General features: G+C 37.4%; 2 protein-coding genes across 11 annotated transcripts in view; one reads left to right on the top strand and one right to left on the bottom strand.

Moving 5' to 3' along the window:
* LOC111868280 (Bardet-Biedl syndrome 2 protein homolog) overlaps window positions 1-23,358 on the top strand; it is a 52,105-nt gene extending 28,747 nt beyond the window's left edge. For 4 of the 10 annotated variants that reach the window (XM_033753061.1, XM_033753046.1, XM_033753059.1 and 1 more), the window contains one exon: window positions 23,077-23,338. The gene's annotated coding sequence lies outside the window, so the exon portion shown is untranslated. Of the gene's footprint in view, window positions 1-6,104; window positions 6,840-7,792; window positions 8,611-9,556; window positions 9,642-13,442; window positions 13,464-23,076 lie in introns of those variants that run through there. The other 6 variants (XM_033753051.1, XM_033753048.1, XM_033753057.1 and 3 more) reach the window with 6 other exon arrangements.
* On the bottom strand, window positions 1,009-23,500 carry LOC111868311 (zinc transporter ZIP14). The gene is made up of 8 exons (XM_023858859.2): window positions 23,253-23,500; window positions 20,273-20,417; window positions 14,742-14,911; window positions 14,173-14,289; window positions 12,653-12,769; window positions 9,573-9,762; window positions 8,795-8,979; window positions 1,009-2,900 (listed from the first exon to the last, which is right to left on the bottom strand). Exons 1-8 carry the CDS (start codon window positions 23,490-23,492, stop codon window positions 2,754-2,756), a joined length of 1,311 nt encoding a protein of 436 aa, XP_023714627.1. The 5' UTR covers window positions 23,493-23,500; the 3' UTR covers window positions 1,009-2,753.
* Window positions 23,501-23,513: the final 13 nt, after the last annotated feature.

The raw sequence follows: 23,513 nt of genomic DNA on the forward strand, positions 1-23,513 counted from the left end.
CCTATCATCTGGGGCTGGTACAGTAGGCCAGTACAAGGGACTTAGTCCCACCCCACTAGCAATAAAAAAAAAAGTCTGAAATGAACAAAATGATATGTCCCGCCTGTTATATCATGCAGAGATGCATGCTGTGCAGCATCCCAGTTGTAACATCGCCTCACTCAGTGCAAGATCATGGCTGCTTATTCCAGAATTGAGCATGAGCAAAATAGGAAGGCATTATATTTGGTGTGGATCAGTAATAATTGTTCTTTATCATTTTCTTTGTGTCGTGTGATCTGTGGTAAGATATAGCCATGTGAATACAATGGATGAAACATATCTTTAGGCAAAATACTGTGTAATGCTAAATAAACATTTTGGGTGTGATGTGAAGCTTGAGATTTGAAATTAAAGAGCTCTTGATTTTATGTCTAGCCAGAACTCGTGAAGTTTACTTTCCTACTGATCAGAATTTGTTTTCTACAAATCTTGTGTTGTTAATGTTATACTTAGGTAATATAATTTTTGATAAAATGCCGTTATTTAGCTTGTGAGTGATTCTGGGCCCATGTGTAGGTGGGAATAAGACTTAATCTTATTTGAATCAGGATTTGTGTATTGTCAGCAATTGTAAATATGTTACAGATCGTTGTTGTTGTTGTTGTTGTTGTTGTTGTTGTTGTGGCAACGGTAGTGGCAGTTTATTTTTACAGCAGATAGGGTCAGGGTAGCTCAGTTGGTATGTAAAGGGCCGTGGGTTAGACTGCCAGGGTTCAGTTCCCAAAAGGGGCAAGAGATTTTTCTTTCCTCCACAGTGTCCAGACTGGCTCTGGAGCCCACCTGGCATTCTCTCCAATGGGACCCAGGAGCTCTTCCCCCAGGGTAAAGTGGTTCAGGCCTGAAGGTGACCTCTTGTCTCCATCTAGTACCAAGGTCAAGAATTGTGCAGCTATACCTCCACTCCCCCATATGCCTTCATGGCATAATGCTTAATTACTTAAGCACAGGGGCAAGTTAACATTTACCTTTACCATCTATATTAGCAAAGTGTAAGATTTGAGGTTCTCACAGTAGTGGTTATGAAGAGTTCTGTCTTCTAGGGTATAATGTAGTGCTTTGCTTGCCACCTGAATTTATGCTGGTTTTTTGCTTAGCTTATTCATCAACCCTGAAGATGGAAGTGACATGTTTCTCTGAAACATCAGTTGACTTTCTACAGACTACATGGCATTATATCCTTCCAAAATGTAGAACTCTTTATAGTGTCATTTATTGTACCAGATTTAAGTCCAACCTGTAGATGATGTTCATGGCCCAAATTAAGTGATAGCATTAAATTACAAATCTGTCCTGTTTTATAAAAAATGTAAATTTCTCCATCATCTTCATCTTATATTTAAATAGTGACATATAAATAATATTTCATACAAAATTTAGGGGAACATGAAATTATCTTCATGTAAAATATCTTATTCTTAGTTATTGCTGTCACACTGAAAGCTAAATGAACATTTTACATGGCTGCCATGTTGTTTTATACATTATACAATAAAGGTACCTGAACCAAAGTTGCATATTTTCTAAAGCTCTGTTACCATACATAATTTTGGGATCCTGTATGAAGTAGTGCTAATGTCACTTTTACCTCAGAAGTTCCTGCATCTGCTGTGCTATTACTGACAGCAAGAAATACAAAGTACAGCGTTTGGTTGGCTTTCAATATATAATATTCATATCAGACATCATGAAAATTGGTCTGCTTGTTCAAAAGTTAAAGGGAGAAAACACATGTACAGCATGATGATTTCATAAGCTTACTTGTTTTTCTAAGATACAAAAATAGGCTCAAAGTGCTTCACTTTTATGGATCAGTTATGAACATTGTGATTTTTCTTATGATAATAGCATATTCATAAATTCATGAGCATTCACACATGCAAGTTTTTGATCACAAACCTTTAAAAAAATGTGCATTAATTATGCCATGAAGTATACATACATCAAAGTTTTATTCAAGAAAAGCCCATCAGCTCAATTGAAATTACAGAGTATAAATTTTCATACTGGAACAGAAAGAAGGATGGAAATGGCTAATATTTTTGCATCGAAATAATTGTGACTCAAAAATTAATTATCAGACATGTCATTTTGCAGAGACAGCACTTTGACTTCCTGACTTGCAGTGCCTCGTGTTTTAAAACTGGAAAACTGTGTATTATTTGAAGGTAGTATGTAGCTGCTGGGACTGAAAGTTAAACTGATGACATTATGCAAACAGTAATTTTATTGTGAAGCTTCATGTTAATGATGACTGCACTTGACGTGGTACAGTTTAGCTTCTTTCATGTTCATTATACTAAAACCTGGCAACATAAAGTACATTAATGTTATTTTGTCATTTGTATTGTTCCTTCTTAATAATTTAATTTTTTCTGTCAGTGTTGCAATGTGTGGTGTTACTCCCTTATAAGGTTTCTTTGGAAGAGGGGCCATGGATTGGAACCCTAAATTGAGAAAAACGTGAAATGTTGGAACTTTTATGCTGATGTTATTGACTTCGGGTCAGTGAAGTTGAATTTTAAATGAGGGAAGACCCTAAATTTACATTAAATGTGGGTTCCACTCTAATTAGTTACACATTGCAAAACTGCCTTCTTGTAAAATAGTAAATTATATTGGCCATACTCATCTTATTCCTATGATTATCATTGTAGTTGTGTTCTCATATCTAAATTCATTGCTCTAGTACACTTATTTGTTGTTCTATTTCATCATGATATTGTTAAAGGATATTTGGTAATTAGGTAAAGGGTAGAGACACCAATGAATATGCCCCCATTTTGTAGAAGCAGAACTACTAGAGCAGATGCTTTACTGTTATGAAGTTCCTCTTCAACCATTCTGTTCAACTCAGGCATCTGAAAATAGCCATACCTTACATCATTAAATATTAAAAGTAAATTACTTAAATTTAACCACCAGTCAGATTGCTGTCATCATAACGAGCCCAATAGGAAAAATATGGGCACATAAGAACACCAGCCACATGTTCAGTCATATGAGTTGTAAACAAGAATTAGTAACCTGATATGACAACTGCAGAATGCTGTGACCAAAAAAAATATTTGCACTGGTTTCATTCTGAGTTTTAGTGTAAGAGATGCGTGATTGGCAGATGGTAAGGACATTTCTGAGATTTTCACATTGCAGGTACTTTTTGTTTCCTTGGATTTGCTTATTTTTTGTTTAGGAGATTTTAGGTTCATCCAGAAGGTAAGTATTGAGATTTGGTCTTCAGATATGTGATGCTGTGTAGTGTGAGTTTTTTTTTATTGCTAGTGGGGTGGGACTAAGTCCCTTATACTGCGGCCACTTCTGGCCTGTTGTACCAGCCCCAGATGATAGGTGAGGGTGATTGTGGAGCAATTGGTGGAATGAAGATTGGCAGGGGAANTACTCGGAGAAAACCTGCCCCAGCGCCACTTTGTCCACCACAAATCCCACTTGACCAGACCTGGAATCGAACCCGGGCCGCTGTGGTGGGAAGCCAGTGACTAACCGCTTGAGCTATGGCGCGGCCTTGTGTAGTGTGATAGATAGGTACTGTTATTTTCATTATATTTTATTTTTTACCCACCATCCTCCTTTACTTCTTAATTTATCCTCTTAGCACCTGTTCTTTCCAGGGCCACTGGTTCCTATTGGTTCATTCATAGCCCAAGTCCCTAGCCTTTCTTTCCTTATCTCTATATTTTTTCTCCATTTGGCATGCTCTTCTACTTAGAAGTTGAGGGAGCAGGTTTCTTCAAAAAGTTGGTATTGTCATGTGTATGGGTGACTGTAGACAGGGTTTAGATTGTTAATTGGATTTATTGGACACTTACAGATCGTAACTACAAGTAAGTACAGTACTATCACTAATTCACACACTCTGCAGTTCACCACAGCATGCAATAAGTCTTCTCAGTCTGATGTGTCTTGACCAGTTGTCATCTGGTAACGGCTTCCAACAGCAGACATTCCACTTACTCTGGGTTCCTGAACTATCCCTGTGCCTCAGCTACCATCATCTAACAGCAACAGCTCACAACAACTGAATGGCAGTCCTATAACTGACGGCTCACCAACCAGCTCACTTCACTGTATTCTGCTGCACTGTACTCGCTAACTGCACTTAACTAGCCGGCTGAGTCACATAGTCTTGGAGTGGACCCACAGAAAACGCTGTTTGCAACACCTCTTCTATTACTGTGTGTGCACAGGCCATTACCTAGCAACAGGCCTACATGCTACATTGCTCCCTCCTTAAGGTTATTCATCCTGAATAGCCTACAGGCATACCACCATTTCTTCTTTTCTCAAGGGCTGTGCTTGTGATGTCTGTGATTGGCCTCACCTTCCTTTCCTGTGGCTCGGTTCTCACGGTGATTACTCTCCAACTGCTTCTGCTTCTCCCTTCTTAAGACCACTTGTCCCGAGCAGATCCCTCGTCAGGTGCCTGTTGGCCTAGGTGTATCACCCTTCTTTTCTGATCGATGCGGGCAGAAGTTCCAAGAGTGGTCGACACATCTGTGTCTCTGGCTCATAAGCTGCTAGTAGTCTTTTCTTTCACTTGGGTGGTGACTGGCTCATTTTTTTAATTCCCATGGAAGATTCAACTGCTCTCTTTGCAATCCTCAGCCATAGGGTCTCCCTGAAGGTCATGTTAACATTTTCTGTTTCCCAGTTGTAGCTGCTGTTTCAGGCCTTGGTCCCATATGCCATTGTTGCGTTTAGGACATGCTGATATCTGCTTTTGAACATCCATCCTTTCAGGGTTCTGCATACAACATTATCTTTGGCTGGTCGCTTGTACAGTGAGGAATAGCGCAGTGGGTCATTTGTCTGTGGGTGGCAGCCATCTTCTTCTTGGACTCACCATTGCCCTGGGTCCATTTCTTCAGCTGTCAACGGAGGCAAGGGAAGCCACCTGGACTTTTATCTCCTATTTTCTGTCATTCACCTTTTCTTGAGTGGTGTCCATGTTGACTGTGATCATTTCTTGGTTGGTTTCTATTTTTTCTTGAATGGTTTTCGTTTCCTCTCTGTTGGTTCTTATTTCAGCCAGCAGGTGTTCCAGTGTTTGTTCTGTCTTCGTAGTATGGCAATGTAACTTCCTACTGTGGTCTCCAATCCCACTTGAGTCACATGTATGAGTGACTAGAGAGGGTTTGGATTGGTAATCGAATTCATTGCACACTTATACAACTCATTACTACACTTCACAAATGACTATCACACACAGACTTGTGTTCTCAGTCTGGTACAGTCTCCACTAGCCGTTTATTGGTAGCGGCTTCCAACAGTGGACATTCCCCTTTCTCCAGGTTCCTGAACTATCCCAGTGCCTGAGCTACCGGCGTCTAACAGCAGCAGCTCTCAATGACTGAACTACAGCAGTCCTCTGATTTCTCAACCACCTCACTTCACTCCACTGCACTGTGCTGGCTAACTGATCTGAACTCGGTCAGTCAAGTCATAAAGCCTCAGAGTGGATCCACAGAGAATGTTGCTTGCAACACCTCTTCTGTTGCATGACATCACTGCTTATGTGATGTATTCCTCTGCCGCATGTGTATGGGCCATTACCTGTCAACGGGTCTACACGTTACAGTATGTTTCCACCATACTACATGGTGTCACATTCCAGAAGACCATAATCATGATTTTTATTTTATTTTAATCTAGTTAGTGTATCAAAGGAACTAAACCATTTAGAATATAGTGAAGAATAATATTATTGCTAGTAAATCTGTACATAAATTTGGTTAGCATAGGATTTGAGGTTCTCACAGCAGTGGTTATGAAGAGTTCTGGGATATAATGCTCCCTTTGCTATTTTTATACCACACTGCATGCCTATGACCTATGCACATGACTTCTTTCCCATTCTCCTTTGTCAACCACACCCTCTTCCTTCTGTTCTCAGATCTGCACTGGTGCCCCTTTACAGGGCCACTGCTAGCTATCCTTGTCTTGTCTCTTCTCATTTTGGTTCACACTGTTCTGTGAGTGAGTCAATGATAACTGACAAGATGTCTTGTGGTTCCCTCGTGTTCTATATAAACCTAAACTTTTTGCAGGTAGACTGATCTGCTTGCTACCTGCTTCATGCTGGTTTCTTGCTTGGCTTATTCTTGACGATGCAGACGGAGATCAAATGTGATTCCAAAATGTCAGTTGACTTTCAGCTGAGTACATGACAGTATATCCCCAAAGGTAGAATTCTTCATAATTTGGTTAGGTTTGTGTAATTTCTATAAATGGCAAATTCATATCGGTTTTCACACAGCTTAAATATATCTGCAAAGGACCAGTATTTAAAGGCATATCCCATACACAGTGTCCTCCCATTTCTTTTGACATACCATAACCTCTGCATGTGATTAGGTACATATACTCATACATTGTGACCTCAATTTTATACTTTTGAAGGGCCATTTAAAACAGAAGTAAAATTGAAGAACTATAATATCAGGGAAATGAGAATGTTGCAATATGAAGAAAAATGTGGTTTATTTTATGCCATAACTTTGGCATGCATTTTAAAATATCTGTGTTTGAATACAGTACAAATGTTAATGCAAATACACTAAGCTGCATGCCATGTTATTCCTTTAACCACTCAAGCAGATTCATTAATTTCTTCAGCTGTCAGTCTGTATAGCTTTTTCACATTTGGTTAAAAAACTCATCTAGAGAGGTGTGCCTGTTTTACTAGGACAATCCTTGAATGTGAGCAGAAGGGAACCAATGTTTCTTTAATTTCTTTTGAATAACTTACTCGTGGAGCTGGGCCCTTCTGGAGGAGCCGCAAATTCTGCAGCTACCCAAGAATTTCCCAGCATTTTATGGAACCCGAAGGTTCATTACCGTGTTCACAAGAGCCCTCCACTGGTCCCTATCCTGAGCCAGATCTATCCAATCCATACCATCCCATCCTATCTCTCTAAGATCCATTCTACGTGTAATATTGTCCACCCGCCTATGCCTCGGTCTTCCCTGTGGTCTCTTTCCTTCTGGCTTTCCCACCAATATCCTATACGCATTCCTCGTCTCTCCCATTCATGCTACATGATCTGCCCACCTCGTCCTCCTTGACTTGATTTTCTTTTTAATAAAGCTTTGTAAAGATAAATTTCCATTATTATATTTCTCCAAAAGGTAAAGTTCGCTTGTTAACACAGGAAGAGAAGACTTACAGTTGAGGTACTATAACAGTGAGCCAGAGAGTTACAAAGGAATGCCGGTCTTAAATGTGATCAGAAAGATTTTTAAAATGCAGTGAATATTAAGATGTGGTCATCTGTGTTGTAATGCTATGTAGTTTGATGGATAGAGACAATACCCTTATTACATATGCAGTATACATACATACATATTTATTTTGTTTTTACCCACCTTCCTTCCCCTGCTTTCTTTACAGATTTATACATGTAAATGTCAGATGTGGACTCTGATACTATATTGGATCAAATTCAGATGCTAAAATGCTTAAATTGTTACTTTACAGGGTCCTGAAATCAAATAGATTTCTTGGCTGATTTGAAAAATTTTGTATGAGTATGTAAAAAATTGTTACAATGTATTAAGTTTTCATACACATTTATAGAAAGTAATGTGTCAGAATTGTGAAGTGCTTGTATCAGCTTAAGTGTGCTTTAGGAACTAGCATATTAACTAAGGAAAATTAAGATTTACCAGAATAATTTTTATTGCAAGACATGAATGTTGAGTGCTTATGTTACTTGAACATTTTCTTTTGTTACAGTGCTGGTATTACAAATAACATTTAATATAAGAAGCAGTTGTTGTCATTGTTGCTAGTGGTGGTTGTGGTGGTGGTCTCACACTCTGAAGGAGAAAATAGGTTGAGGGTATTTGAGCACAAAATGCTGAGTTCGATTTAAAGAGAAAGGATAATAATAGGCGGATGGTAAAAATGACATAGTCAGGAGTTCAGTAATGTGCACTCTTCAAGTATTTTTAGTGTAATCAAATCAGATGTGATGTGGTGGGCAGGATATGTAGCATACTTGGAGGAGATGATTGAAGCGTATTAAATTCAAGATGTAAAACATAAAGGATAAAAAGACCTATGTATAGATTGGATGATTAATATTAAAATTAATCTTAATTAAATAGGGTGTGAGGTTGTGGACTGAATTCATCTGATTCTGGATAGAGTCCAGTGGTGATCATGGTAATGAACTTTTGGGTTCTTTGAAAGGTGGATAATTTCTTGATCTTTTCAACAGGGTTCCTGCCACATCAAATGAGTTGTTTTAAATAGTGTCACTTAGCATTGGTGCTCTTAAAAAAATATATATTGTGTACTGGAAGATCTAAAGCTTTCATGGTGGCTAAAGTTAAATCCTTGCAGCCTGTCAGCCATATCAGTTGGTTAAAAATGAACTGATGTGGCATAAGATCCTGATGATGGCAAAAATGATCCCTGAAACATTTGTAATTTGTAACCGACATGGCTGATAGCCTACGAGGATTTCATTAATACTGTACAGTAGTTACTATAGGATTCTGACGATGGTGTATAACACACTGATATATTGGGTTTTCGGACTTTATCCATCGTCCTGATGTTTAAGATAACTAATAAAAAACATGACGTTTCGGAAAGTGGATCTGTTTCCGTCCTCAGGTGAAGGAAAACACCTATTCTGTTGGGTCCGTTAGAAAGAGCTAGCCTCAATCACTGGACCAGTGATTGATAAAGTCCGAAAACCTAATATATCACTGTAGTTTTGAAACTTACCAAATCTGCAAGAGAAACGTAGAGGAACAGGCCGCCTGCAAAAGCAAAGATGTAGACACTGGTCTCCAACTCCCCTATGATAATGCCAAGTGTTAAGCCACCAAATGAAGTACATGCTGAGAGAAAGTTGTATAACAGCGCTTTCTTCAGTGGCATTCCAGAGTTGATTAAAATTGCAAAATCACCTGTAATACAAGTGAAGTCAACATTATTTTAGGCAAATTCTCAAAGTAAGACTTACGCTGTGCTTGAGTTTTAACAAACTGATTAGTTGAAAGACTGCCCCAATGCCATGTTTGTGTTAAACCGTTATCCTACACAAATTCCACTGTGACAGCAAGGGTTCGGAGCAGTGTTAGTCTCATAGAATGACAGATTTCTGAAACACATCCTTCAAGAATATGCAGCTCTGTATTAGATTTGAATCTCTGATGGCTAATAAAACTTCTTAAATATTCTCAGGTAGTTAGATATGTCAAATTTTGATGCAGCTGATCACACAAGAATATATTAATGCCAATATATATCGAAAATTGAAAACAATATGGTAGCCATGCAAAATATAGACAAAGTTAGGTAGTAATGAAAAAGTGAAGTAAAGCCAGCAGGAAGCAGAAAAAGCAAAAGAAAAAATGAAGTGTAAAAAAAAAGGTAGCAAGCTAAATGAAACAAAATAAAGAAACATCAGAATCAATAGAGAAGAGCAGTTACTGGTGCCAGTGGAATGACCTCTTATGAATGTGAGGTTTGTATTATTTTCAGATATGATGTCTTTCACCTAGTTCATGTGGAAACTCTTCACATGCTATAGCAATGCTGATGCTGAGGCCTGTATTCAGATCCTTTGAATATCCTGCACCAATAGACATCCCATCAATGAAGTTGTGTAGAGCATCACCAAATATGATCATGTATGCCACTGGCTTCTTTGAGGTAGGGTTCTCATTGTTCACAGCATGTTCACTAGTCTGTGACAAAAGAATTTAAGTGAGATTTGAGGTTCTCACATTGGTGGTTATGAAGAGTTCTGTCTTCTGGGATATGATGCAATGTTATCTGTTGAAAGTCAGTTGACATTTCAAGGAACATGTCATCTCAAAATATCAGTCGACTTCCAATGAACTACATGGTGTTATATCCCAGAAGATAGAACTCTTCAAAAGAATTTAAGCCTGTGATTTACTTCTGATTTGAATAGCCTTTAGTTGACCCATGAATTTCCTGGCTAGGCCACTGGTGTGGAATTGAGGGTGATAAGATGCAGGTTAGCACAGTTAAGAAAATACCCGTTTGAATCCTAGTCTTGGACCAGCTGTCTTAAGTTTTCTTGTGGTTTCCCTCATTCCTTACAGGAAAATGCTCATATCTCAAACAGGCCAAGGGCATTTCCACTTCTCTCTTGATTCATAATCATTCTAGCTCTCACCCAGTGCTCCATAACCTCAGCAGTTTGTGCAGCACCATAACATAATAGAATAAGTAGATAAATAGGTGTAGTCCAAAACTAGTTTCTAGTGCTATATTGTGGCAGAGTGATAGACATGAAACAATTGATGCTGCTGTATCATTGCAGTTTGATAGATTAGCTTTGCTTACAGAAGTTTGACCAAGTTAAAACTAACAGGTGTTTGCAGTGTTCAGATCTTGGTGCCATTATTGCTCAGAATTTTCAAAATTCATTCACACTTAAGTGAACAAGCTTTGTCATTCATGAAGAGTGCTGTCTTCTGGGATGTGATATTGTGTAGCTTAGTTAATGTGTATCAGCATTTCTGAGGAACCTGTTGTGTCAATTTTGAGGATACAGAAGAATGGGGGCAGAATGTTCCTCCAAAATGCTGGTGGCTATCTGAAGACTCTGAACATGAAGGCAGTAGGTCTATTGAAATGTTGATACCTATCTACTGAAGTACGTGGCACCACATCCCAAAAGACAGTAATCTTCATAGTTGCCTTAAACTCTGTCCTTCATTTTCATTGATACATAAAAAGCTTTTGCAACCATGATTATATTCATGACATAAACAGGTGTATCCTACTCCTTGGTGAGGTCATTATCAGTATTTTCATTTATTATGGCAAATATTATTTACCCAGTAGAAGGTGTGTCGGAAAGTTTCTGGATTAGGTCAAAAAGAAATGCTGTCTTAATTTAATCAATTTTGGTTGCCATTTCCTTCAAGATAGTCTCCTTGGAAATGTATACAGTGATCTCATCGTTTTTTCCGTGCTTCAGAAACACTGTGGAAGTAGTTTTCCTTAATGGTGTCTAGTACCACTTGCAATTCCCTTTCGATGTCAGACAATGTATCTAAATGGCATCCCTTCAGTTTCATTTTCAATTCGGGAACCAAAGTGAAATCATAGGGGGCTAAGCCTGGAAAATAGGGAGGATGGGGAATAATAACCATGTTATTAGTCACAAACTCTGTGGTTTTCAGGGACATGTGGGAGGGCACGTTGTGATGAAGGAGTAATGCAGCACATGTTCAAATTTTCTGTTAAGATCTCCTGGCAAACTCCATAACTGATCCCAACGGTGTCTGCGAGCTCAGGGATTGTTCAATGACAGTCTTCGTTGATGAGTTCTCAATTTTTTTCAACATTTTCTGTCATTTTGCTTGTGCTTGGTCGCCCTGAACATATGTCATCTTCAGCTGACACTTGACCGGCCTTGAAATGTGAATGCCATTCAAAAACCGCTGTCTAGCTTAAAGAATATTCTGCAAAAGTCACACAAAGCATTTCAAGGGTTCTGGTATTGGATTTACCGAGCTTCGTGCAAAACTTGATGCAGACCCGTTGCTTGATTTTGCCATCCATCACAGACAAAACGAAACAAAGCACTCTTGTAAAAACAATGCATGTTCACAGCGCTGTATCAGATGGCAGACGGATGCAATAGGCTTGCGGAAGTGTGATATTGACCTCCCCTCTCACCTTATTTCACCGAGGCAGTTACAACAATAACAGTTCAGGAACTTTCTAATACCACCTTGTATATCATGCGATTTTGTGCAGCTTAAAGGACTCTGTAGTAATAAGTAGTAACTTGTCCACTGGCTGTTTTCTTTCATAATGTAATCAGTTTGTAATTTCATTTTACCTACAGATCAGTACTATTTTGTGTGTTTAGTGTAGTAAAACATTCAGTAACTTCAGTAAAGTGTCTGAATTTAAAAAATGGTGTTAGAGCTTGATGTACTAGCTTATTCTCCATTATGAATGTCAAGTGACAAACATTTAATCCAGCCAAAACAACTGAAAACACTTAAACATTGTATAGAATGACTCATCTATCTCCAAGTTTTTCTACTTGAAGCACTGTTTCAAAAGATGTCAGTAGCTTTCAGAAAACAATCCTGCACTTTTTGAAAAAATTATCACATAGTTAATGGTCATGGAATGACAGCATCTCACTGTTTATTATATTTAGTGTGTATATGTATGTTTATGCATCCTTCCTCTGATCAGCCTTTTCATTGCCCTTGGTGGAATAGTTCTGCCATTAACCTTGAAGGCATGAAACTAAACACAGTTAACAGAAGTGAGAGAGATCTAATTACAAGATACAGTTCGACACCTTGTGACTATGAAACATACAAAGTATTCAAGGAAATTAAGTTTCAAAATAAATAAAACAGACAAGTACTGTAAATAAGGCACTGTAATCATATCACGTTTTTGTGATGTGAGTGGTGGGAAGTTTCTTAGTATTTTGCAAATAATATCCTTGAAAGACTTTTTTCATCACAATGCATATGTTCACATGGTAAAAGGTGTTGATGAGTATACAGGGCATTGGATTCATCTTTTGTACAGCAGTCCTAATTCCAGTTTATACAAAACAAACTTCACCTTTGTAACTGATGTACAATGTGTGGTAGAATTAGAGAGCAGTCCTTCCTCATTTTGGCTCCCATCACCATCACTATTTGGGAGTCTCTGGATTGGTAGCTGCTCACCATGGTCATTCTGAAATTGCAGTTGGGAGTCTGTTAGGTTTCTGTGACAGGCTCAATTTATAGGCCTGCTGCAAGACTTGAGACACCTACAAGCAAGGTGGAAGGATGAATTTTAGTCTTGAAATTGATTGTAGGGCCAAATCTTGTTCATAATAATAATAATAATAATAATGTCGCGTGTTTCCTCAGTAATGTGACAAGGAAATTGTGTGGGTTTCGGGTTTAACAATATATGTTTATTGGACTATCACTCAGTTACACTCACTATTGCAATTATTCTCCTATAATGCCCTTTTAGATGAAGCGACTTCATTAGTCCGTCATCTCTTTGCATTGGTTCTTCAACGTTTATACTTGCACCACTATTCTCTGTGAAGTGTCTTGGTTCTTTGTTCCTTGAAGCTGGACTAACTCCTTATCTAGTCGAAGCTGGATTGTTATATCCTACACTTGGGCTGTACAGAAAACACCTTGTTGAAGGGTTCAGTTTTGCTGCTGTCATGCAAACGACTCTCTCGTTGCTACGGGAATACCTGTTTACTTGTGATTGTTGTTGTAATGCCTCAAACAATTCGTTATTTAGCCATGCTAGCCTCTTTGTAACGGTGGAAACCCCACTGTTAGGCTTTTGTGTTGTTTAAGCGATTTCCTAGACAATGAGTTGCTTATATTGCATTGCCTAGGAATTGCTAGCCGTTGACCAGTGACGGACGTCTTATAGTCCGGCCTTCCTGGCGACACGTCACAAATAATAATAACTCCAACAACAACAACTGCTGCTGCTACTACTACTACTACTACCACCACCACCACCACCACCACATCCTCTTGGAAGAAGAATAATAACTGCAACCACCGGTGATGGTGTTCCTTTATTGAAGTATTTGAGGATAGCCAAAAACCCAATTATGTGAAAGCAGTGCAAGAAAATTACTAGGAAACGGAAGATGTAAACAGACATTGACAAAGAAGGGGAAGGGGGGGGAAGACACAGATAACAGTATACTAAAAACTAAAAACTAAATGACAAACTGATGGTGTGAAAAAACCTTATACATTATTATATGTGTTATTAATACATGTAATACTTTATGTTAACAGAGTAACTATCTGTTAAAAATATCAATACAGTTGTACTTTGGAAAAATGGGTCATAAGTAAAAGAATCATGGGTCCAGTTCATTAGGTTAGTTTTAACATTATATATATATATAGTTAGTTATTAGAGAGGGTGGGTTTCCCCATGCACTTAGATCTGTAGTGGTCCATTGTGCTTCCCTCTATGATTTCTACCAGCCTCTATATCCTACCAGTATTGATGCTTACCATCAGTCCCGCCCAGCCAGCGAGACCNTATATATATATATATATAAAATTAGAAGAATATTATTAATCACAGTTTGTATCTCTTACATTTCTTCGATGAAGCACAATCTTGGACAGAACTTCAAACATGTAGAGAATCCATAAACTGCACCACATGAATGTGGCTATGCCAAGGTAGTTTTCATCATCTTTAATTTCAAAACCCTGAAAGAGGAAATATGTCATATGTTGTCAATTTCTGTCCTCTGTGTGGTGTTCTGCCTCCTGTCCTCTTTTCATCTCTTGCTTCAGCAATAAATCAATTTTGTACAGAACTATTAGGCTTATTTTGGACTCTATCCATCGTCTGGCATATATAAGACAAAAAACTACAATATCTCCAAGACTGGATCTGTCTCCGTCCTCAGATGGATGGGGCAGGATAGACCTACTCAGTTGGGCCTGTTAGAAAGAGCTAGTCTCCATCACTGGACCTGAGGACGGAGACAGATCCAGTCTCAGAGATGTTGTGGTTTTTTGTCTTATATATGCCAGATGATGGATAGAGTCCAGAATAAGCCTAATAGTTCTGTACAGCTTACACCATCATCAGAATCCTTTCAAGTCTAAATCAATTTTTATTTCTGAATATTCACATTGCTTGTTCTTATACATACCTTGGGAATCAGCTGAAATATTGATGTCGCTGAGAGAGAGCCAACAGCAAGGCCAATGAGAATGTGCATCATGTGGTTGTAGAAACTGGAATTGATTAGTGGCCAGAAGACACCTCCAAACAATCCTGACAAACTAATGATTGCCACAGAACATAGACCAAACCCCCACACTGGAAAATAAAAGATTACACTGGTTCTAGAATTTTTTCTTTTTGTTTTTTCCCATATTCCATTTGGGTGAATAATTTGAGTTGGTTCTCCCTATCATGGTGTTCACCAGGGATCTTTGTAACTTTCTTTCAGAATCCAAGAAGTTACCAGTTTGTAGATACAGATCTATTCTTAATATCAAATGGTATCAAATTTTATAAAGTCATCTCTTCATAAATATTGCTTCATATGTGCCTAAGAATTAGCCAAGATCCATACATTTTTAACAAACCAGTTTACAGTGAAGCATTGAAAATCTCACATTCAAATCCAAGTCAGAAAACCGGTCCTGATTGGCTGTCCACAACTGCATATCTGTATATTGTTTCCTCTTCATTCATTCATTTATTCAGCATTCCATAAATCCTTACATGGTTAAACACCAATGGATATAGAACTAGTCAACATGAGTGAACATCACATACTGCATCACAATTGTGTAATGTCATACCAGTTAAAAATATTAACAATATACAACATGAACAAAAACCATCATCTATAACAATAAAGCACTATCAGCTACCACCCATAACAAATCTGAATCTTTAATTGTTGTCACAGTTAAAATATTCGTCAAATGAATAAAATGAATTTAAAAATAGGAATTTTTTTAACAGCAGACCTAAATTTTTTAATCTCATGAGCTTGGTCTTTTATATTAGGTGGAAGTTTATTAAAAATTTTAATTCCAAAGTAATATGTTCCCCTTTGAAAGACAGTTAAGTTACATGAAGGATAATGGAGGTTATTACTATGGCTTGTGTTGATTGTATTAATCTCAGAATTAGATAAAAATAGATCTTTGTTTTTGACCACAAATAACAAAATGGAAAAAATGTACTGTGAGTAAAGGGGCAGAATCTTTAATCTCTTAAACAACACCTCACAAGAATCTCTACTTCTAGAATTGGTGATGATACTTATTACCCTCTTCTATAGTCTAAAGATATGCAGAGGGGCAAATTACCCCAGAAAATTAGGCCATATGTCCTAATAGAATGAAAATATGAAAAATATACCGATCTCATTGATTCTAATGACATATAGGGTTTAATAGCCCTAACTGCATAGAAAGCTGAACCCAGTTTGGACATGAGCCAGTCAATATGTCCCTTCCATGATAAGTTATTATCAATCATCAGACCGAGGAACTTAATATCAGCGGTTGTAGCAATTTGACTGTTAATATAAATGAGAAGTATGTCCATTGTATTACTATTCTTGGTTGAGAAATGCATGAAATACGTTTTATTGAGATTCAGTGTCAGTAAGTTAGCCTTGAACCATTCATTTATATTTTTTAATATTAAATTTAGTTCGTTTTCATACTCAATACGATTAGAGTTCTTAACAATAATACTGGTATCATCCACGAAGAGAATAGGTATTGATTTACTCTTTATAATATTTGGCAGATCATAAATGTATAACAAAAACAATAGGGGACCTAAGATTGATCCCTGGGGAACACCATTTACAATCTTACCCCAACTTGAGTGAGTGCACTTCATATTAGTTACAACTCTTTGATGTCTACCATGAAGGTAGGATTCCAGTAACACATTAGCTTTGCCTACTATATCATAAAACTTCAATTTAGATAATAGAACATCATGATTAACACAATCAAAGGCTTTATTTAGGTCACAAAAATGCCTCCAACTGGTATATTATTATTCAAGGCCTTTAATACTTCATTAATTAAATTATATGAAGCAAGTTCTGTGGATGAATCACACCTGAAACCATATTGGTGATTGGATAATATATTGTTATCCTTTATGTGATGGAGCGATCTTACAAATGTAACCTTTTCAATAACTTTTGAAAAGGATATAAGTAACGATATAGGTCTATAATTCATCATATTTGTTTTATCACCATTTTTAAATAATGGTATTATTTCAAGTATTTGAAACGAGTGGGGAAAACACCCATTGAAAGTACTCTGTTACAGATATACGTTAAAGGAGAAATAATAGCAGGTGCACTAGTTTTTAGAATATTGACCAAAATTTCATTATACCCATTAGAATTTTGGGGTTTTAATGACTTAATTATGTTTTCAATTTCTTTAGCAGATGTAGGTTTAAGTTTAATGTCAGGGAAAGGAGTCGGAAAAGCCTGAGATAAATAACTCCAATGTTTATCAATATCAGACTCTATAAAATGATCACTCTTAGCATTATTGCTGTTAATTTTATCTACTGTAGTCAGAAAGTAGTTATTTAAAGAATCGGCAAGGTGCATGGGCTGGCTAACCCAGCTTCATCAAGTTTACTACAGTGTATTCCTTTTATACTAAACTTCATATTCTGAAGGTTAAAACTGAATGATGTAAAATTATGTTTCTTGACCAAATAATTAGTGAAAAATTGATTAATCACGACACTCATAGTACTCTATGATTTATAACCATACAACATGCTTGGCATTAATGAAGATCCTATATAATGTATGAAACGTTAGTCTTCAAGCCTATTATAAGAAGTTTGCTGCAAATATAAAACATTTCCAGAAGTACAGTGTGTGCATGAAAAATTTCAATAGCATATCTGAGCATTTTTATTAAATTTTGCAATTAACTTTAGTTCAGAATGAACATGATGCAAGTATTATCATTTTATTATCATTCAACAATCCATATACAGGTATTACATCCATTTGGATAAGGAAATTGTCAGTTTTACATCTAATTCTCATGCATATCTTTACAGTATACACTGTACCACCCTAATATAGGGGGTTTGTCATCTGAATAATATTGTCTAGATCTAGTTACCATTAATTTCATTGTCTTTACACAAATACAACAAATGAATCAGCTACATATTAGTTAGTGAGTTATTGGAGAGGGTGGGTTTCCCCATGCACTAAGACCAGTATTGGTCCATTGTGATTCCCTCTATGATATTCTACCAGTCTCTATACCCTACCGATATTGGTGCGTACCATCAGTCCCGCCAAGCCAGCGAGTTCGGCCTCCACTGGCTTGGTGGTGTCTATAATGCTTCCCCCATCTATCAGAGGCGTTAGGGACTACTGTTGGGTGGGAAACGTCCTTGAATTTGGCTCAGTGACCTCCTTTGGAGATATGAGGTTCTTTTACATGCCGTAAAGCTACGACACGGGACACACGGCTTAAAGTCCCTCCCGGAGGACTTGTTCCCTGAATTTTTCTGCCCTTAAGAATTCGACAACCTCCGCCGGGTTTGAACCTGCGTACCGCGAGTCATGAGGTGGGAACGTTACCTCTAGACTTCGGAGGCCGCTTAGCTACATATTACATTTACACACTTGATGAATCAATAGACATAAATTCATCTACAGAATAAAAGGAATGTTTCAGGAAAAAAGATTTTAATTCCTTTTTAAATGAGTTAAAATTTTCCTTTGTTTTATTTGATTGGGGACCTTATTATACAAACTTATTCCCATACTTATCACACTCCTCTTAAAAAGAGCTGTATTACAGTGCTGTATATGAAAATTTAATTTTCTCCATGTGTTATAATTATGAATGTCTGAATTTATTGCCATAAAAGCCCTGTATCATTTGATAAAGCATGTCACCTCAAATATATACAGACTAGGCAATGTTAAAACATGGTAATCTTTAAAAATTTGTATGGTTGTTATTGTATTAAACTGTAATGGGCTTGTCAGAGTAGTTTTGATGGAGGCAGAAAACAGTTCTGTATGAAGGGGACAAAAGGACACAGAACAAAACCTTTGCTTCAGTGAGATGGAGAATAAGATGAGAACTTTCTGTCCTTTGTCAGTAATATGTTAAAATAACTCTGCCTTGAATTTTGAGGTTGAAGGAAGTTCAATATTTCACTTTTAATTAATGAAGGGAGCACATATAGTACCATCAACTCATTTGCTGCACTGCCATATGCATGTTCACATATCCTGCTTAGAACAACAGCCTATATATGTCATCTGATAACTCGTTCTTGTCTCAGAACATCAGTATGTTATACTTGATGCTGTCTATTGAGAGATGTATTAATTGATTAACAGCATGCTGATCTTTTTGGCTGTGGCACTTCTTATGTAAATGCCCTGAGCGTTATCAATTTGGGTATTAAATTCTATAATAGACTGCCTTTGGAATTAGGAAAATCAGATGGATGTAAAGACTTTAAACATGAGCTAAAAGTATTTTTACTAGATCATCCATTCTATACATTGTATGAGTTTCTCTTAGAGGGACAGTAGTAAGCATAGAAAAACCTCTATTCAGTAAGTGAAATAGATAACAAATGGTTGCATGTAGTACCTTAATGTGATTGGCGACTGCCATGGTTATATGTAGGACTCTTGATTTACTGTAATGTTCTTAAAATTCTCTCTACCATTCTCACTAGACCATGCTCTAGGTGGGTGGTGTATGTTGGGAGTTGGTAATGATGCTTCATGCCCATTGGTAAATGAAAGATGAACAGAAAAGTGGAGGTAATTACATAATGAGGAGATTCACAACTTTTATTTTGCACATATTACAACAGCAAACAGGGAAGATTTAGATGACAAGTTATGAGGCATTCATGGGGAAGAATTGTGTCAAACATTAAGAAACATATTAACAAGATATATTTAAATGTTATTAAATAATTTTTATATGATACAGTTTATATTAGCAATAGAGAAACAATAAAAAATAACGCTCACCAATATCACGTTGGATGGCTTGCTAAACTGATGGCGAGTGATTTGGTGGCTTTCATTGACTTGTATGGGAAGTTGGTTGGAGGCAATGATGAAGCAGGTGATTGTGGTGGTAGAGAAGGGGATTGATTTGGAGAAAGAATCAGCAGTATGTGTTTTGTATTTATGGTTACTGAAGTTGATGGTGAAATTTCGCTAAAGGTAGTTGGTGGATCTGCTGGCCATGATGTCTTTAAACAACCGTCCATGTTTAATTGCTTCCCAATCTCTGTCTTCTCATTCAGCAGTAGTAGCGCAGAAGAGGTTGCACAACAGGTCCACATTTCCCTTTCAACCTTTGCATTCCTCCTTCCTCACCCTCATAATATTGTACTTCCCCTTCTCTCCACCACTCTTGATTGGCCATCAAGCAATTCACATTAAAGCAAGCACTATGAATTGAAATTGGTCTAAATTATTTTATTGCATTAAAAAAAGATCATGTTTTTCAGATTCACATGTAACAAGATTTATCTTTGCTCTAAAAATGGCTGAAAATTATGTTGGTTGGTTTTTGAGATATTTATCATATAAGATTATGAAATTAATGGCACATGAACTACTACACAGAAATAAACATAATTACTAAGGTTTAGCTGAAAGTTTACCTTTTAATGATGAGGGTTTGTTGATGAGAGTGTGGTGTAAAATGTCATGGTATATTTCTTCATCATATCTGAGCCATGAGCAAATAGCATTGTTGTCCATTTCATTTTGAGATGTACTAAGTGGTAGTGCTTCTATCTTGCTGCACTGTGTAAAGAAAGTGAGCTTTCATAGAAATGATAAATTGAAATATAAAAGTTCATAAACCCTAGGTCACCATTTTACTTGCTTGAATTATTTTAAAAAGAGCAATACTTCATATGTTCTTATGACAGCAATATGTGGGCTCAATAGTAGGAATGATTATTTAGGAATTATAACCAAGAGAATTGTATGAAAAAAATGTAATCTGCCCTTTATATTCATATATATGGATTTATGGTGTATCCAGCTGTTATGTTTTCTCATATTCTGTGAAGAAAAAAAGGATAATTGCATAAGCACTTTCATAAAATATTCATCCCTCAGAATTCCCCTGTTTATTGCATGGGCTCTATAGCTAAGTAACATGTTTGTAATATTGCAAAATAATGGCCCATACAGGGTATGGTAACATGGATCAAGGTATCACGAGTGTATTTGGAGAGAGATACTGTTACTTGGATACAAAAATATTTTCTCTTACACATTCCACTTATGTTCAACCTTATGTGCTATTGTGCTTGATAAATTTACCCTGTTAACTTCAGAATGCAGCCTGGGAATTTGTTTTCTTTAAGGAATGGATAAATATAGTTATAGGTCTCACAGTAGGTCTTGGGGCCAGAACAAAAGCCAGCATGCTGTAGTTTGCCCATGAATGACATCTGTATACTCACATATTTTTTCTTTTGTCTTAAAGACTTGAGATACATCATAATACAAATGAAAATTAAATGAGTGCACATGCACAGATGGAAAATTCATGTAATAAAATTACTATTTTGTCAGAAAATTGTGTATGCATTTTGCAGCATTGCATGAGAACCCATCTGTTAGCTTGAGGACACAATATTGAACTTTTGTGAACACCATTGTATAATAAAGGTTAAAAAAAATTAAAGTCCCTGTGCTTAATTAATGAAGCATTATGCCATTAAGATATATGGGGGAGTGGATGTATAGCTCCACATATTCTTGACCTCAGCACTAGTTCTAAGGGCCCCCATACACACACAGTTTGGCCTCCAGTTTGGCCTGCACAGTTGAAGACTGAAAGGCAAAACTGACGTGTGGTGCGGCCGGCCAGCCAATCGTTTGGACTGTTGGCCTGTGGGAAACCCGTCAGTCTGTCAGTTCTGCCTGCAGGACCGTAGCACGTGATGTGTGTGACTCAACATTATAGGCTGGAAGACCGTGATTGTGGCATGAAGCCTGCCGATTTATCTGCGCGTGTATGGGGAGGAAAGGGAGGGGGTAAACTATCACAGTTTTGCCTGTAAGGTCGATCGGAAGGCCAAACTTTGTGTGTATGGGGGACCTAAGTGAGTGGTCAGGTTTACCTCCAGGGAAAGGGCCTCTGGTACCCAATGGATAAGAGGCTGGGTGGGCCCCAGAACCAGTCTGGACAATGTGGAGAGGAGAAAAATCTTACCCCTGCTGGGGCTCAAACTCTGACCCTTTGGCCATCCAGCCCATAGCCAATCACTATACCGACTGTGCTATCCTGACTCCTCACAATTGCATAATAGTTGAAAAGATTCTCAATTAGTAAAATGACTGTCAGTTTCTCAAGAAGGACAGTGATGCAAGAAGTGAGTCAGTTACATGATTGTTCATACTGCTGTAGTTGGTGTCCAAATATGATTCTTACTAATTCTGAACAAAGTAGAATATCACATTAAATGAGGGTATAAATAAGATTACATAAGTTCTGAGGATTTCACAGCAGCGATTATTCAGATTAAGATCTTGTGGGTTGTGACACAATGCAGTCTTTCAGGTGGATACTGACATTTCAGAGGAACATGCTACCTTCATCCTCAGGCTTGAAGTGGGCCATTTCTTTACCCCCTCCCATGGGTCTCAGCTACCACCTTTCTTGCAGCCTGCCTATATACGAGTAACAAACAGTTCCTTATCCTGCACACTTCAATCCTAAAGATGGAGGCAGCTTGTTCTTCCAAAACAATGTCTGCCTACTAAACTATGCAGTGTCACCATGCAAAAGACCTTGATCTAAAGTAAAATAAATTGTTGGACATATTTTGATTGGTATTGAGAATACTGGCAAGTATCTCAGAGATGATAATCATATATAAATGATATCTTGATATTTTGTGTTGGGTAATAAAACAGGCTGGATGTAATGAAATACAAATATAAGACATAAAGCACTTTGCAACATTTCTGTTCATCTGAAGTGACCATGGATTGGGACATAATGAGGATCCTAGATATAGGATTTGGTCACTAGAACTTGGAATATTTAAAAGGCAGGATATTCAAGAGAAATGTGCTTGCTTGTAGTGTTATTTCATTAAGACTGAATACAGGTGTATTGCCAAATTTAATAGTCTTACCTTGTTTAGAATGTATTTTACTTGTACATAGAGGTATTAGCTACCATAAACCTTTTATCAACCATTTGCAGGCCCATGTATAGGTGAGGGCCATTTGGCTCAGTACCTTGTCCTAGGGGGTCCCCAAATGAACTCTTAATTCATTTAAAAAATTATGATAAGTATGCAAGAATCTTGGGAGTTCTGCTTAATTGTTGACTTAATTTTTCTTGGGCTTTCATTGATATCAATTGTATTGTTTATATGATAGAAAATCCTTGTTTTACAGTATTTATTAAACATACTTATATATTTATGGTTTTCAGGGTGGGATGGAGGCCAACATTTTTGACTGGCATGGGCTCAATCTCATTTCTTTCAGGCCATGACCATGTGTGTAAGAAGAATGTATTGGAAGATTTCTGTCTGCATCTGTCCTGGGAAGTCATTAAGACTAATTATTAATATATGAGCAGTTAAAAATACCAGTTCCACAAACTACCTGATTTTTTTTAATGCATATAGATGTTTCTCCTGGTGTGCAAGTTGAGGTGTGCTGAGCAATCTCCTTCTGGATGTGCTCCAGGACTTGCCACAACTGATGGTGAGGTCCGTCTGGTGGAGTCTTGTACAAGATAAACACTGTGTTGTTTCCATTCAGCATTTCTATTTCACGTCTGTTCATGGCATTATTAAGCCATGGAAGTGTCAGTAGTGTTACCACTATTTTACCAAAGCACATATTTTTTGTGTTCAATTCATG

The sequence above is a fragment of the Cryptotermes secundus genome, unplaced genomic scaffold (genome assembly GCF_002891405.2).
Source record: "Cryptotermes secundus unplaced genomic scaffold, Csec_1.0 scaffold166, whole genome shotgun sequence".
Lineage (NCBI taxonomy): Eukaryota > Metazoa > Arthropoda > Insecta > Blattodea > Kalotermitidae > Cryptotermes > Cryptotermes secundus.

Bases quoted from the DNA above. Each gene is read 5' to 3' on its own strand.
- LOC111868311 (XM_023858859.2), bottom strand. From the start codon at position 23,492: ATGTGCTTTGGTAAAATAGTGGTAACACTACTGACACTTCCATGGCTT. The intron at 14,290-14,741 runs GTATGTATAAGA...TTCCTCTTTCAG, and splicing joins TATTTCAGCTGATTCCCAAG to GGTTTTGAAATTAAAGATGA. The intron at 2,901-8,794 runs GTAAGTTTCAAA...GGCTATTTTCAG, and splicing joins ACGTTTCTCTTGCAGATTTG to ATGCCTGAGTTGAACAGAAT.